General features: G+C 39.6%; 1 protein-coding gene across 1 annotated transcript; it reads left to right on the top strand.

Moving 5' to 3' along the window:
* The first annotated feature begins 9,482 nt into the window (after positions 1-9,482).
* Positions 9,483-12,498, top strand: LOC131239504 (pentatricopeptide repeat-containing protein At5g06540-like). Its single transcript, XM_058237236.1, has 2 exons — positions 9,483-11,991; positions 12,081-12,498. Exon 1 carries the CDS (start codon positions 9,499-9,501, stop codon positions 10,951-10,953), a length of 1,455 nt encoding a protein of 484 aa, XP_058093219.1. The 5' UTR covers positions 9,483-9,498; the 3' UTR covers positions 10,954-11,991; positions 12,081-12,498.
* The last annotated feature ends 2,401 nt before the right edge of the window (positions 12,499-14,899 follow it).

The following is a 14,899-nucleotide window of genomic DNA, read 5'->3' as shown; positions in this document are numbered from 1 at the left end:
GTAAATTTGATAGCATTTCAACCCTGTAGAGTATTCGTCGAAATGACAAAAGAGCTATGTAGTTTGAAGCCTTAGTTTATTGTCGATACGTGAGCTAAAAGACTTGAATTGATAATCCATAATTCAACATCGATTTTGTTGAATGATTTGCGAGAGACCACTATTGCGTGGTTGCGTAAGGCAACCCTGTTGCGTGGTTGTGCAACAGGCTTAATTCCTGCACTTCTCTTTTCTCTTTCTTCCTCAACTCCACGAACTTCTCGATAACCTGAATTCCATGATTATACTCCAGGAGCTTTCAAATGTTAGTATGCAAATAAGAGAGAGGAGGGAGTATTTATTGGCATCCGCACATGTGAAACTCTAATTTTGCACAACTCTATTATTGCGTGGTCGCACAAAACATATTTGAATTAAAATTGTTGCGTGGTTGCGCAACTTTCCTTTATATGGTCGCACAACACTGCCTTATTGTGTGGTTGCGCAACAACTTTAGAACCTGCGCAATACCTTCAGAACCTACATAATACCTTTAGGGCCCGTTTGGCCAGTCGGATTGGAAGGGATTGGAAGTTAAATCCCGGGATTGGCAGGGCGTGCCAAACAGAGACGGTGATCTGATCCCAATCTCATGGATCTTAAGACAATCCATTGACAACACCATCATTACCTTTAAATCCCATCCAATCCACTCTAGTCCGTTCAAATTTGCCTAGGATGTGTTTGGTTCGAGGGATTAGAAGAGACAGGAAGGTTTAATCCCGGGATTGGCCGGGCGTGCCAAACAGACTGGATATAGTAATTCAGGGATATAGCAATCCTATGGATCTCAAGACAATCCACTGACAACACCATCATTACCTAGAAATCCATGCCATCCACCCTAATACCATTTAATCCCTTCCAATCCACCCAGCCAAACGGGCCCTTAGAACTAGGGGAGTACATCGGGCCAAACCGAGTCAAACTGGGCTCAACCTGGCCCGGCCCGCTCACCAGCCAAAGCAGCCCGAACTCGGCCCGGCCCGGTCATCAGGCCAACATGTCCGGCCCGAACCTGGCCCGGTCAGCAATCGGGCAAGTTCGGGCCGAGTTCGGGCCAGTTTCGAACCCACGATTTGGACGGCCTTGATTTTTTGACTCTGCTCCATCTACTCCATGGGAAGAGCTTAGGCAGATAACTTGAATGGCCTTGATTTTTGGGAAGAGTTTTTGTCATAGATTTTTAGGACTTTGCTCCATCTACAAAGGGATCCACGATTTGAATGGCCTGGATTGTTGTAAATGGTTAGGGTAACTAGGTAAGAATTTAGAATATATATATATATATATATATATATATATATATAGGCCAAGTCGGGCCAAGTCGGGTTTCGGGCCGAGTTGGGCCGAACTGGAACCTATCCGAACTCGGCCCGAACTCAGTTTCGGGCTGAAGAAAATGGTCCCGACCCGAACTCAGTTTCGGGTCGGGCCAGGTCGAGCTTTTTCGGGCCGAGTCGAGCGAGCTAATCGGGCTAGCCCGGTTTGTGTACAACCCTACTTAGAACCCACACAGCTCCTTCAAAACTCGTAAAACTCATTCAAAACCCGCACAACTCATTCAGAACCCGCACAACACCTTCAAAACCCACGCAACTTCTTCAGAACCGACACATATATCATGATGGGGCCCACATAACTTGGTGGCATCGGGTTGGTGGTGTGTGACGCAACATACAATCCGCTTCTACAATCAAATATAGATTTCCAGCTAAAGCCTTTCACATAAACTTCTTGCAGTAGTATGCTAGGTAGACCCACCATGATGTTTGTGGGAAATCCACTCCGTCAATTCGTTTTGCAAGATCATTTTAGGACTAGAAACAAAAAATTAGGCAGATCCAAAACTTAAGTGGGTCACATTATAGGAAACATTGGGAATTGGGTGCTTACCGTTGAAAACTTCTTGGGGCCACAAAAGGCTTTAAACAATCTGAAATTTGTGTTTTCCCTTCGTCCAGGTATGTGTGACCTTATGAAGAGGTTAGATGTCAAATAAACCTCACAATGGACCCTAAGAAGGTTTTAACAGTAGTCGTTTAATTCCCGCACTCTTCTGTCGTCTGGTCCATTTGAGCTTTGAATGTGCCTCATTTTTTGGGCTTAAGCTCTATAATGATCTGGAAAAGTTGATGGACGTTGTGGATCTAACACATAAATCATGGTGGGGCCAGAGAAGTTTTGTTACTTAAAAGTTGGGTTGTGTATTAATCAATTTATTACAAAGAGAGAAAATCTCTTTGGCAACTTACATATGGATAAATTTGGAATCAATTTTTTTAAATTTTTTATTTTAAAGAATGATCCATGGAGCACATTTCTTATTCACCATTAAGCTAGCTTCTCTCATTGAAAAAAAATCTAAAAGAATCACGAAGCACTTTTCAAATCACACTTTAATAAACATCACTTAATACGGAATGCTTTCTAAATTCTGCGTTTCATGATTTTTTTTTTTCAGTGTTAACAAATATGCCATTAGTTGATGAATAGTTATAAGTAACTTTTTTTTACATACAAATACTTAATTATTTCAGTTAATTTTCTTTTTTGCGTTTCCACTTTCCATAAAATGCTGATGAGAGGTAAAAGTAGAGTCGCACGAGAGGGAGGACAAGCTGATAAATATGTTGTTTAGTAATTACAAACTAAAATAATTACTTATGGCATAAGTAGCTTATCTTAAGCAGCTTATGATCCAAACACACCCATTAGGATCCAAACACCCCTAAAAGAAGTTTTCCAAATCCATATTTAGAATTCGCCCTACCAAACAAGCCCAAGTGACATGTGCATTTAAACATTTATCCCAACCATCATTCAATTATAACATTGGGGAAGGCCATGGTGAAAAATAATAATAACCCTATTGTCGTGACCTTTGTGGATTTTAGCCATTTTTGTTCCGACCGTTTGTTCCCTGCATGTCCATAGACTACACAGCCAGCAATGTCACATCAAAAGGTGCTTTGTTTTGAATAATAGGCAAATCCTAGGTATGACCATGTGATTGCAATTACTTTATCACCATAGCTTGTCTTCTGTAGTACGAACGAGTGAAATATCCAAATTGATGATTGGACATGCCACGTGTCAGGTTTTTTTTTTTTTTTTTTTTTATTTTAAAGCTCTAGTAAACAGGAAGGGTTAGCTGTTATCCTTACCGTGTGGGGCTCACCTTGATAAAAAAATTTCATATCCACGCCGTTCATCCATTTTTTCACTTAATTTAACGGAGTTGTCCTAAAAATTAAGGAGATCCAAATCACTATTAGAAAAAGAAGTGAATAACCATTAAAAGCTTTTCGTAGGCCACAAAAGATTTGGATTAAGCTAATAATTGTTATTTTCCTTCCTCCAATTCTGTTTGAGCTTATCAATGGGTTGGATGGAAAATAAACATTACGGATCTGCAAGAAGTGGGCCTTGGGACATTTTAATGGTGAATGTTGAATCATCACTGTTTCTTGTGGTGTGGTCCATGTGAGATTTGGATATGCTTTATTTTTTGGAAACCATACTAAAATAGGCTGGAAAAAAGAATAGACAGAGTGGATATAAAACATATTATCAAGGTGGGCCCTACGGTAAGGCTAACATCCACTAAGCTGTTACCCAAGTAACACCTAATCCGCGCCTCTTTTAAACCTGGGACCTGATCGTAGGGCCCATCTTAGTGTATTTGTAGTATATCCCAACTGTCCATCCATTTTCTTAGATCATTATAAGAAATAAGACAAAAAAATTGAAGCAGGTCCAAATCTCAATGGACCACACTATAGAAAGCAGTACTGATTGACCATTAAAAATCTCTGGTGGGCTAAATTACAGTGGGCCTTAGAAATTTTTTGTAATGGTGGGCGTTCAATCACCACATGTTAGTATACACCTCACTTGGGAATTGATACCAAGACCTTAGTGTTGAAACAAGGTTATCTTCATTCAGTCTATCACTTGAACTATGGATTAATGTGTGTCATGAGGTTTCCATGAGATTTTGGTTATGAGCATGTATTTTTGTATATATTTTTTTAAAATTCAACTCTTGTTTCTACAAGAATGATTAAGAAAAAATAGCATTAAAATACTTGCTAGTTACAATCTGCCTCAATAGAGCGCTTATATTGAAACACAACCACAAGGCCATGACTCCATTGAAAAGAAAATATAGAAAAAAATGCATTTGTAAATAATGAAAAAAAAAAATGAAGTAAATCGGCTTTCAAACGTTGATTATTTTATCCTCTCAGGACTTCAAAGATTGAAAATGGCTAACCATGTGGAATTCACTCACACTGGTGCAGGAAGATATAACATATTGACAGTTGAGCAAATGGGCCTCCCAAGGGAAGAAAATGGACGTCCACACAAGGCCCATGAGCAAATACAATCAAGTCCTTGAGGAATCTGGCTAGGGGACAGATTGCTGTGGCTGGTTGGTGTTTTGTTTGGGTGTAGGCTTACCTGTCTTAGCTGGAATTCTTATCAGGAAGCCCTGTACTCATGAATGCTTTGTTCCCTTCCTTGCCTTTCAGCTGTGCTTTGCTAGCTACTTAATAGCCAGTGCTAGACTGATGTGTTTCATGCCCAGGGGAGGATTGACAGATGCTGTGTTGGAGGATTTATTTTTTATTTTTTATTTTAAATTTGTTTATTTAAATGTGGTTTGGCTTGGATCATAGTGGTTTGTAGCTGCTGAACTCTAGATGGATGTTGAATCAGTAGTCTGTTTGGAATTGGAAATATCTGAGAATGATATATTACTTTTATAGAGATTTAAAATTTTCTTTTAAGAAGTTGCTTATTAATATGTTATTATCAAATATACTTATTTACTTATTGGCTAATAAGTATGTTGTTTACCAAACATACTTATCTGCTTAATAAGTAGAAACCAAGATAAGTTACTTATCTAATAAGTAGTTTATTTTAAATGACTTACAATCCAAACACAGCCTTACTTGCAGGCAAATTTATTAAAGAGAGGCAACTATAAACACCCCCTAGTAAGTAGGTTGGCATAGCTTTGTCATTTGATTGTAGGCAACTTTTATTAAAGAGAGGCAACTGTAGACACCTCACCATAAGTCGATCGGTGTCCTGAGCTTTGTCATTTGGTTGCAGGCTACCTTTATTAAAGAAAGGCAATTGTAGATACCCCATTAATAAGTGGGTCCTAATTAGAGGATTTAATCATGATTGTGGTGTGTACTTGATCACAAGATAAAAATCATATTAATTCAAATGGCATTGAGATGAAGAGATCATGATTGAATCTTTAATAAGTACAATGAATAAGGACTATGGAGTGTGGGCCTCACATAGATTTGTATAGGGGTGTAGAATTTCTTTTTTGTTGTTAAAAATTGAAAAGAAAAGTGAGTAAAGTTCAATCACCCCTTGGTAAAAGGCGATTCAAGCTTAATTGTCCATCATAAAGGATTTGGGTCCACCAGGTTGAGAAAAAATGTCCAACCTGTCTTTAGCCAAAATCAATTAAAGTTTAATGGTCAACTCCTAGTTTGCCTGATTTTGTCAAACTTCTATAAAATCCTGTGATATTAGATCCTCTGCGATTTTTGCATTGAATATTGTATAGCATTTTGAATGAACTTTCATGTGGAAGCAAAATCTATTTGACTCAATGGCCGTGTCTTAAGATTTGAGCCGTGCATATCAAGCACTATTTCTAATAGCACTTTGCAAAACAATATCAAGAATAACCCTCTAATTGCAAGTAGGCATTGAGTTATTTCTTACTAAATTCAAGTAAAGAATTACTTTAATTGAGTTAATAATAGCATTCTAATCACATCCTATGCTGTTATATTGATTTATTTTGGAGGGTGAATTATTATTTGAGCCTCAAATTATAAATTTTCATTTGAATGGCAGTAAATGACATTTGAGATATGTTTAGATGAGAGTAAGTCTGTGAAAATAAAATGATATGGGAGTAAATGGATGTGTAAAAGAAATCCTCTCGTTGAAAGAGGATTGGGAAGTAAATGGGGGTGAAATACCTTTTAAAGCTCATTTAAAGATCCGCATGAGTAAACAAAGGTGCCACTATGCACGTCCCTCGTACATGTGATAGGCTAATGATACTTTGAAATAATCAAATTATCAACTACATCACTAAAATCACACTAATAGAATGATTCACACCGTCCAAAGGTTAGCCATTTAAACGAACGGTTAATAAATGTTGGCAAGTCGCTTGCTTGTGATCTTTTTTTATTTTTTTATTTTTTTACACACGCGCACACACCACCACACACTCACGCCATGGTGGGATTTCACCACCCATGGGTACTCGAACCCTCAACCAAGCATTGAAACTCCTAAGAGTCTACCACTGGAGTAAGAGTAAGGACCGCTTGTTTGTGATGCTTATGTTAATGGCTCACCCACGGCTCAAAATTTCTTTATTTATGACAAAAGTATATGTTTCAACGAGTGTATTACAATTATTTTGTTAAATATTACACATGATGCTAATTTAAAATGTTAAAAACTAATTTGGAATATTACATACATTCCGGTGAATATATTAAAAAATTCAAATGCATTTCAATTACTCCCAATTACTCTCATCCCAATCAAATATCTGGATTTGAAATGCATTTCATTTACTCACATCTAAACACAACTATGCAAGCCATTTGCTCCTAATTTATTTACCTCCGATTCCTTTTCCCATTCACCTTTATTCATAAGCTTCCAAACAAGCTCGGAGAGAATTTGCCCCAGCAAATTTTCTTTCTCTTCCTTGTTCAAGTATAATTGTATCCTTAAAATCAATGATTATCTTTAAGACAAATGATTTGCACCAATCTTTCATATAATCCCTAAGTTTCTATTGAATTATGTGTATTCTATGCATTTTATTTATAAATATTCCTTCCATTTCTTGAAAGGACCCTATGATCTTCGTAATTTTTGTAAGCCCTAAGAACTCAGGGAGAAGTCATTGAGCAAATTAAGCAAGGAGTCAAAGAACTAAACAAGGGGCATGACTAGGCTATTCTAGAATGAGAAATCGCCCCAATCAACCTTCTCATGTAAGCTTTGAAGACATAGTAGGTCAAGGCCATTCAATTCTCATTGAAGCGGCAATAGAAGTTCATTTCATTGGAATTTTGTTGATCTTATTTGTATTTCTATATTTATTTTCTCCTTTATTTTATGATTATTTCTACTCTTTTTTCTTTTTTTTCATCTTTCCATTTTCTCTATTGTCTTAAGGATCATTCCCACAAACTTACATTAATTTGCCATTAAATGCTAGATTTTTAATATTTTCAACCCAAGTCATCATGCCACTGAGTAGAGACTGTTATGTGTGGCAATGGGTTGCGTTTGGGTTGGGTTTGGATTTAGGTTCGAGCCTTATCAAGTACTTAAAAACGACACTTTAAACCCCAGGCCTGAGCTTGGCATGCGCTTAGAATAGTAAGCCCAACCTCAGGCCTTGGGCTTAAAATGACTAAAGCTCAAACCCAACTCAAAAATTGATTGAGCCATGCATGCCTAGCTGAAGCCCGGCCCAATCAGGGCCGGGCTCATTAAGTCAAGGGGCCAACCTGGCCCATCACATCGGTACAGCCCATCGTTGTTTACATCCATCCAATCTATTCATCTGATGTGTCTCGTCTATATGAATCGATTATCCAAAAAATTACAGTTCTGAACTGAGGTGGGCCATACTACGGCCTGATTTTTTGAAGCAAAGCTTAATAAGGGGTGTTGTATTTGATGGACGGGATGGATTTCATGCACGCTTGAATATTTTCCCATGTTAGAGAAAGGTACCTTAGCTTAGTACCTATGCGAGGTACGTAAGAGTTTTTCGTTGCCGAGGTAGCAAGATTGGGTCGGGCGAAATGGACGGTCCAAATTGACTCTATGGATGGTCCACGTGTCCGAATGCAACTGCGGGCATAAGAAGTTTCCGTACACCTCTAGTCCACTAAATCATCTACCATATGAAAAGGTTCCATGCCCTTTAATCGGTGGCGACTATAGCAACGGACCCACTCACCAAAGGTCTAAAAAGGGCCAAAGATCTAACGGTTGAGATCTTTCAATCCGGGAGAGAGACGCATAGGGATTTCCCATCCATGATGAGGCCTATCAGACGCGAGAGGTTCAGTGGAGCGGATTAGCTGTTATCCGGGCCTTACCGTGAGGCCCACCTTGACGATGTGTTGTATATCCACGCCGTCCATCCGTTTCTATGGAACATTTTAAAAAGTTTTTAAAAAAATTAAGTAGATATAAATCTCAAGTGGACCACACCACAGGAAACAGTGGTGATTGAGTGCCTCACCAAAAAAAAATTCCAAAGGGCCTATCGTAAGGTTTTCGTAATGTTGATTTTCAATCCAACCTGTTGATAATGTCAAAAATATCTGGACGAAGGAACAATGAAAATATAAGACTGATCCAAAAGTTTCGCAGCCCACAAAAATTTTTCAATGGTCGTTCATCACTGTTTCTAGTGGCATAGTCCACCTGAGATTTAGATCTCTTTAAGGTTTGGTAATACGTCCGATAATGATATTAAAAAATAGATGGACGGAGTGGATATACAAAAAATACATCAAGGTGGGCCCCACACGGTTAGCTAACACCGACTAAGGTTACCCGGGTAACAGCTAATCCGCTCGGATTGCGTAGTATAGAACACAGCGCCGACGTATGTACGGTGTATACGTGTGGCAAAAATCTGTGGGCCCCACCATGAGGTATTCGTTTTATCCACGCCGTCAATTCATTTTTCCAGATCATTTCAGGGCATGAACCGAAAAATGAGTTAGATCCAATGCTAATGTGTACCACACCACAGGAAGCAGTGGGGATAGTGACGCCTACCGTTGAGCCTTTCTAGGGTCTATCATGATTTTTATATGCCATCCAACCTGTTCGTAAGGTCACGAAGAGATGGAGGAAGGTAAAACACATATATCAGCTTGATCCAAAGCTTCTGTGGTCCACCATAAGTTTTTAATGATATGCATTCAATCCCGACTGTTCCTATGGTGGGGTCCACTTGAGCTTTAGATCTGCCTCATTTTTGGACACATACTATAAAATGATATGAAAAAAAGGATGTACGGTGTGGATATAACACATGAATCATGGTGGGGCATATATCTTTACTACGTCAACACATTACAATCCGAGTCTGCAAAAAACATGGTCCCTGTCATCTAGGCTACATGAATCAGTTGAATGCTGACCGTCCAATCGATCACCATCTCTAACTGTCCGTTTTTTGGTATACATGTGATGGATCGGAATGGTAAACTGGCCAGATTTTTGGCTGGGCCGTCTGATGGATGGCTCGGATTTTAAATTTGGCACGTGTTGGGAGAGTACCAGGACCAATCAAATTCAAATCCATAAACGTTTTTATATCTTCCAACGGCTATTATTCTGCCCGCCTCCCAAATGCTCCTCCCGCCAAAGTCCTTTCTCTTCAAACGTTCCCTTTCTTTCCTCTCTCCTCTCCAAACTCACCTTCCAGACCGCCCTTCCCTCCCCAGACGGATCAAACCACCGTCTTTCTCTCTCCTTGCAGATCAATGCACCTCCATGGCCCACCTCAAGCAAATCCACGCCCAAATGATCGTCACTGCCCGCATCCATGACAACTACGCTGCTAGCCGTATCATGTCCTTCTGTGCCCTCTCCCACTCGGGCGATCTTGATTACGCTCTAAAGCTCTTCGAGAACACCCAAGACCCGAATTCCTTCATGTGGAATACCATCATCAGAGCCCATGCTGACAGCCCAAATTCTTCCAACGCAATCTTTTTATATATGAGGATGCGGAGACAAGGAGTTGTACCTGGTAAGCATACTTTCCCTTTCCTCCTCAAGGCATGTACTAATCATCACTCGATTTCTTGTGGTAGACAAGTCCATGCACATGTTGTGAAGCATGGGTTAGATTTAGATTTGTATGTGGTAAATGGGTTAATACGCTGTTATGGGTTTTGCGGGAATATTCATGATGGCCGTGAACTGTTCGATGAAAGTCCCGAGAGGAATTTGATAATTTGGACTACTATGATTAGTGGGTATGCGCAAAATTTTTGTTCAAATGAAGCTTTGATGCTGTTTGATCAAATGGCTATGGAGGGGATTGAACCCAATAGTGCGACTCTGGCTTCTGTTCTATCTGCATGTGCTAGATTGGGGGGTCTGGATTTGGGGGAACGGATCCATGCTTTTATACGAGAAAAGGGGATTGAAGTGGGAGTGATTCTTGGCACAGCTTTAGTTGACATGTATGCAAAAAATGGGGTGATTTCAACGGCACAGGTGCTGTTTGATGAGATGCCTGAGAAGAATATTGCGACTTGGAATGCCATGATCTGTGGTTTGGCCAATCATGGATACGGTGGACGTGCTCTTGAACTTTTTCAGGACATGGAGAGGTTGAAGGTTCTACCAAATGATATCACTTTCGTTGGGGTTTTATCTGCTTGTTGCCATACTGGCCTGCTTGAAGTGGGCTGTGTGGTTTTCAAATCGATGCAGAGGGATTATGGGATTGATCGTAAGATTGAGCATTATGGCTGCATGGTCAATCTTCTTGGGAGAGGTGGGAGATTAACGGAGGCTGAAGAGTTGATAAAAGGCATGAAATGGAAGGCGGATGTGGTGGTTTTGGGAGCTTTGTTGGCAGCTTGTAAGAATCATGAGAATATTGAGATTGCCGAAAGAGTGGTGAAGGAGATTCTTGAATTAGAACCTCATAATCATGGAGTTTATGTCGTTTTGTCTAATATGTATGCAGAGGTTGGTAGGTGGGAGGATGTTGTGAGATTGAGGAAGGTGATGAGAGATGTGGGGTTAAAAAAAACACCCGGGTGGAGCTTAGTGGACGGTGATGAGTAGCGTATAAAGGATCGCGCTCCAGGGTGATACCGGCCAAATGTGGGGTTCTCATGATGTATTAACACCATCCAACCCATCCGTCAGATGCATCACCTCAAAAAACTAAGTCCCAATACTCAGCCCAATTCAAAACTGAAGTGGGCCATGGAAAAGGAAACAATTTGGGAGGGACCGCCCACCCTTGAATTTCACAAGGGCACACGTGAGTCATAAAACAGTCTGATTTTTGGCCTGACCCTTCATCTGGCCTGGATGAAGAGTCTGAAAGGACTTGATTCTATATATACAAAATGGTAGGCCCCACTCAAATCAACTGTGGTTGTTTCCCTTTCAACATGTTCCATGTGCTATGGTCCACCTGAGTTTGGAATCAGGTGGACTTTTGGGATGTGTGAATTTTTGGAGGTGATGCATCTGATGGATAGGTTAGACTCCATGAACACAGCATGGGATTTGCATCTGCAGTTCTGTTGTAAGGTTTCGGTGATACCAGGACCCCACTAGAGCATGCCTGTGCATAAATATCTCTCATCTCTTTACAGACATTTGGTAAAATTGGAATAACAATGAAAGAATAGCATGGTTTTGGCACAATTTTCTGCTCACAATCTGAGAAATGGTTCATATTTTTTCCCCATAAAAGACTGCACAATGTATCTGTTATTATTCATAAATTTATAATTACAATTGGTTGTCGGTTATAGTCAATGGCAATACAATGATGTGACCTTGGCCTTTTCATTTGAGAATTTCAGCAATCTATGTTCTTGCATATAGTGTTTTGTTTCTTTCTTTAAGCATGAGGATGTTGTTGCTCTTAGTTGTTCTAGAAGAGGAGCTTGTTATTATGAGATTCGTACTACTTGAAAGATAAGAAGGAAACAAAAAGGATGGATTTGTTACCCTTTAAATACAAGATAATAGGTAATAGATATTGAGTTGCTATTCGTGGGGCATAGGAAGGAAACAATTATATTCGAAGACGAAACGTCTCTTCCCCTTAGAATGTCGAGATAATCAAAATCTGCCAAAAATCAAGTGAGTTTTGAAGGAGTTTCTGTCTCGGTTTTGTTCAGGAGCTGGAATGATGTAGTTACTAATTGTAGAATGATGAAATGGATTGCTAGGTGATCTTTGCCTCTGGTGGGGATGGTGGACACTGGGTGCAAATGGAACTTTGATTGGAACTCCAGGGTGGGCTGGAGTTTAGGCTGCAGGCAGGGATGGCCAGAGCGAGGATCAAATCGGTTTTCTATGGCCCGATCCAAATTAGTGGCTAAAATCAAGTGAAACTGACATCAATCAAAAAGGTTTGAAGCTTATCAGGAGGGTGATTCCAGTTGTTCTATAGCTTGGGTTTCAGGGTCAATTCCGGTTCCTTGGAAGCGACAATGTATTGTAAATGGGATTAAAGGACTGATGTCAGCTCTCTTGATTTCTTTCAATCTTGTTCCTAGAGAAGTTAATTCCTTGGCTGTTTGTTTGCCCACAGTAGAAATGACTTGGGGATCCTCGTATGTTGGAGGCTCTCTTCCATTGCCTTGATGGAGAGTGGTTCTTTTTTTTTTTTGCTTTTAATGAAAATTGTTAATTATGAAAAAAGAAAAGGAAAAACAGATATCAAGTTGGAGAATTCCCGTAATTTCAAAGTGCATCATAGAATAACGCCTGTTGGAGTTCAGTGCTTGCATTGCCAGTCCCAAGCCCCAACCAATGCAGTGCGATTTTTGCACTGCAACTAGAGATCAATAGTTTGAACCAAGTAAACCAATGCAGCTAGGAGCACTGTAACTTATAGTGCTAGGAGATCATTGGAGAGGATGGATTGGACCATCCGATCAGTGCAAATTTTGCATGGTAGCCTATGATTTTTGTTGGAGTCAATCGACACTTATCAATAATTTGAACTAAGTAAACTAATGCAACAAGGAGCATCTAACTTATAGTGCTATAAGAGCATTGGAGCTTTCAAACAAGTTTTGGAGGAAAAATGAAATTCAAATCTCTCTTGAATTTTTACAAAAAGTGTAAATGCAATACTCTAACATTTTTATTATTCTATTTAACAAATCCAATTGAGATAAAATCTCAACAGTACATGGTGGAAAGGGGATGATCTCCTTGATAAACCTTGTTGTTGAGATTCAAATCCCTCAACAAACCCAGATCAACCCTATGTATTAGAAATTTGGATCTAATACCGTTGCTAATCTGTGCACTTTGCGGAAGCACGTTCAACGAAAATAGAATAATCGAATAAAGAATAATAACTAAACAATAAAGCAAACAACCACAAAACACGATACTTTACGTGGAAAACCCTTGCAAGAAAAAAACCACGACGTAAAACAATAGAAATCCACTATAATCAACGGCTTAGAGATTATACCACCCACCTTCTTCAATTACAGACAACATGCATTCCCAAGGCCTTACAAGTGTTTAGAAACTTTCTCACCTCGCAAACCCCTTGCCCTTAGAAAGAAAACACTCGTATTAACAAGCCCTAATCGGGATCGGACTTAAATACTCTGATTTGTGCTAATCTATGTAACATATTCGGTTGGACTGGATATAACATTCGGTCGGACCAAACCAACCAGACTGCACTTTTCGGTCGAACCGAAAAGGTATAAATCTTCACAGCGTGCAACCTGAGAATCCATCCAAATTTTGGTGGAACTGAAAATGAATCCGATCAAACTGAAATAGGACTTCTTTGTATAACAAATTGGTAGAATCCAAGGCATTCTGTACAACACTTGAATCTATCAGGAACTTTGAATCCCAGATTATGCTTTTGATAACAATGAATAATGGTTATTTCCCATGACTCTTATGTAACTTAACCTTACCTAGAGAGATTATGCTCCAGTGCTCCTAATTACATTGTTTGCTTGGACAGTTCAATCGATCAATCTAAATTGGCCAGGTCTAAAATGCATTTCATGGATTACCATTCAAAATCCGAACACATCAAATTTGTCTTTAATTAGGTTGTAATTTCTATTGCCATCCCTTTTGCAATCCATGTATGGAATCTCTGAGATTGTCAAATGAAAGCGTTCTTTAGGATCATAAGCTATCCATGATGTGGCCTGGCAAATAGATAGACCAGATTGTTAATTGGACTTATTTTTGTCTAAACAATCTCGACAATTCATATTAATTCCATCCATGGTTAATAATTGTCAGATTGGTAGCATTCTTGCATATGGTAGTTTGTGAAATGTGCATCAGACCCACGAGGTCAATGGGCCGGGCCCAGCTTGGGCCTGAAAATCATAATTTTGAATATGTCCAGTCCGACAGCCTGCCCCAAAATAGTTCAAAATCTTGGCCGAGACCTACAGCAGGCCTGGCCCGTTGACAGCCCTAATCAGAACTATGAACAATGTGGATCAGTGAATTGGACTAAGTGCTCAATTGCAACTGGTAGCACCATAATTTAAAGTGCTCTAAAGTAATGGAGTTGGCAAAATTACTTGCGACGATATAGAATGCATAGATAGCTTTTCAATGAAAAATTACGTGAGCGTTAGGCTATAGCCTACTGAGTAAACTGTGGGGTCCACTATCATGTTTGTGTCTTGTCTATATTGCCCATCCATTTTCCTGGGCTTGTTTGGTCTGTGGGATTAAATGGTATGGAGGTCACCCGTACACGTCTATAACTAGAATGACACATATAAAGGGCGTATATGGATGTTCGGTATGGATAAAACACATGCATCAATGTGGGGCCGACGTGTGTAGGGGATTTCAAAATCCACCTGGAAGGGATTTCAAAATCCACCTGGAATCCCACACGTGAACAAATGCAATTCCATCTCACCTTATACTTAAACCCTTCCTGTCCTCTCAACCGCTGTGGATTGAATTTACATAGGACCAAATGGAATTCCATCCTACCTGATTTCATCTGAGCCCACATAATGACTTAATG

This window comes from Magnolia sinica, chromosome 3 (genome assembly GCF_029962835.1).
Source record: "Magnolia sinica isolate HGM2019 chromosome 3, MsV1, whole genome shotgun sequence".
Classification (NCBI taxonomy): domain Eukaryota; kingdom Viridiplantae; phylum Streptophyta; class Magnoliopsida; order Magnoliales; family Magnoliaceae; genus Magnolia; species Magnolia sinica.
Note: the sequence above shows the minus strand (reverse complement) of the source record. Positions and strands in the feature narration are given on the sequence as shown.

What these genes read in the sequence shown, in the direction of transcription:
- LOC131239504 (XM_058237236.1), top strand. Translation starts at nt 9,499, where the DNA reads ATGCTCCTCCCGCCAAAGTCCTTTCTCTTCAAACGTTCCCTTTCTTTC.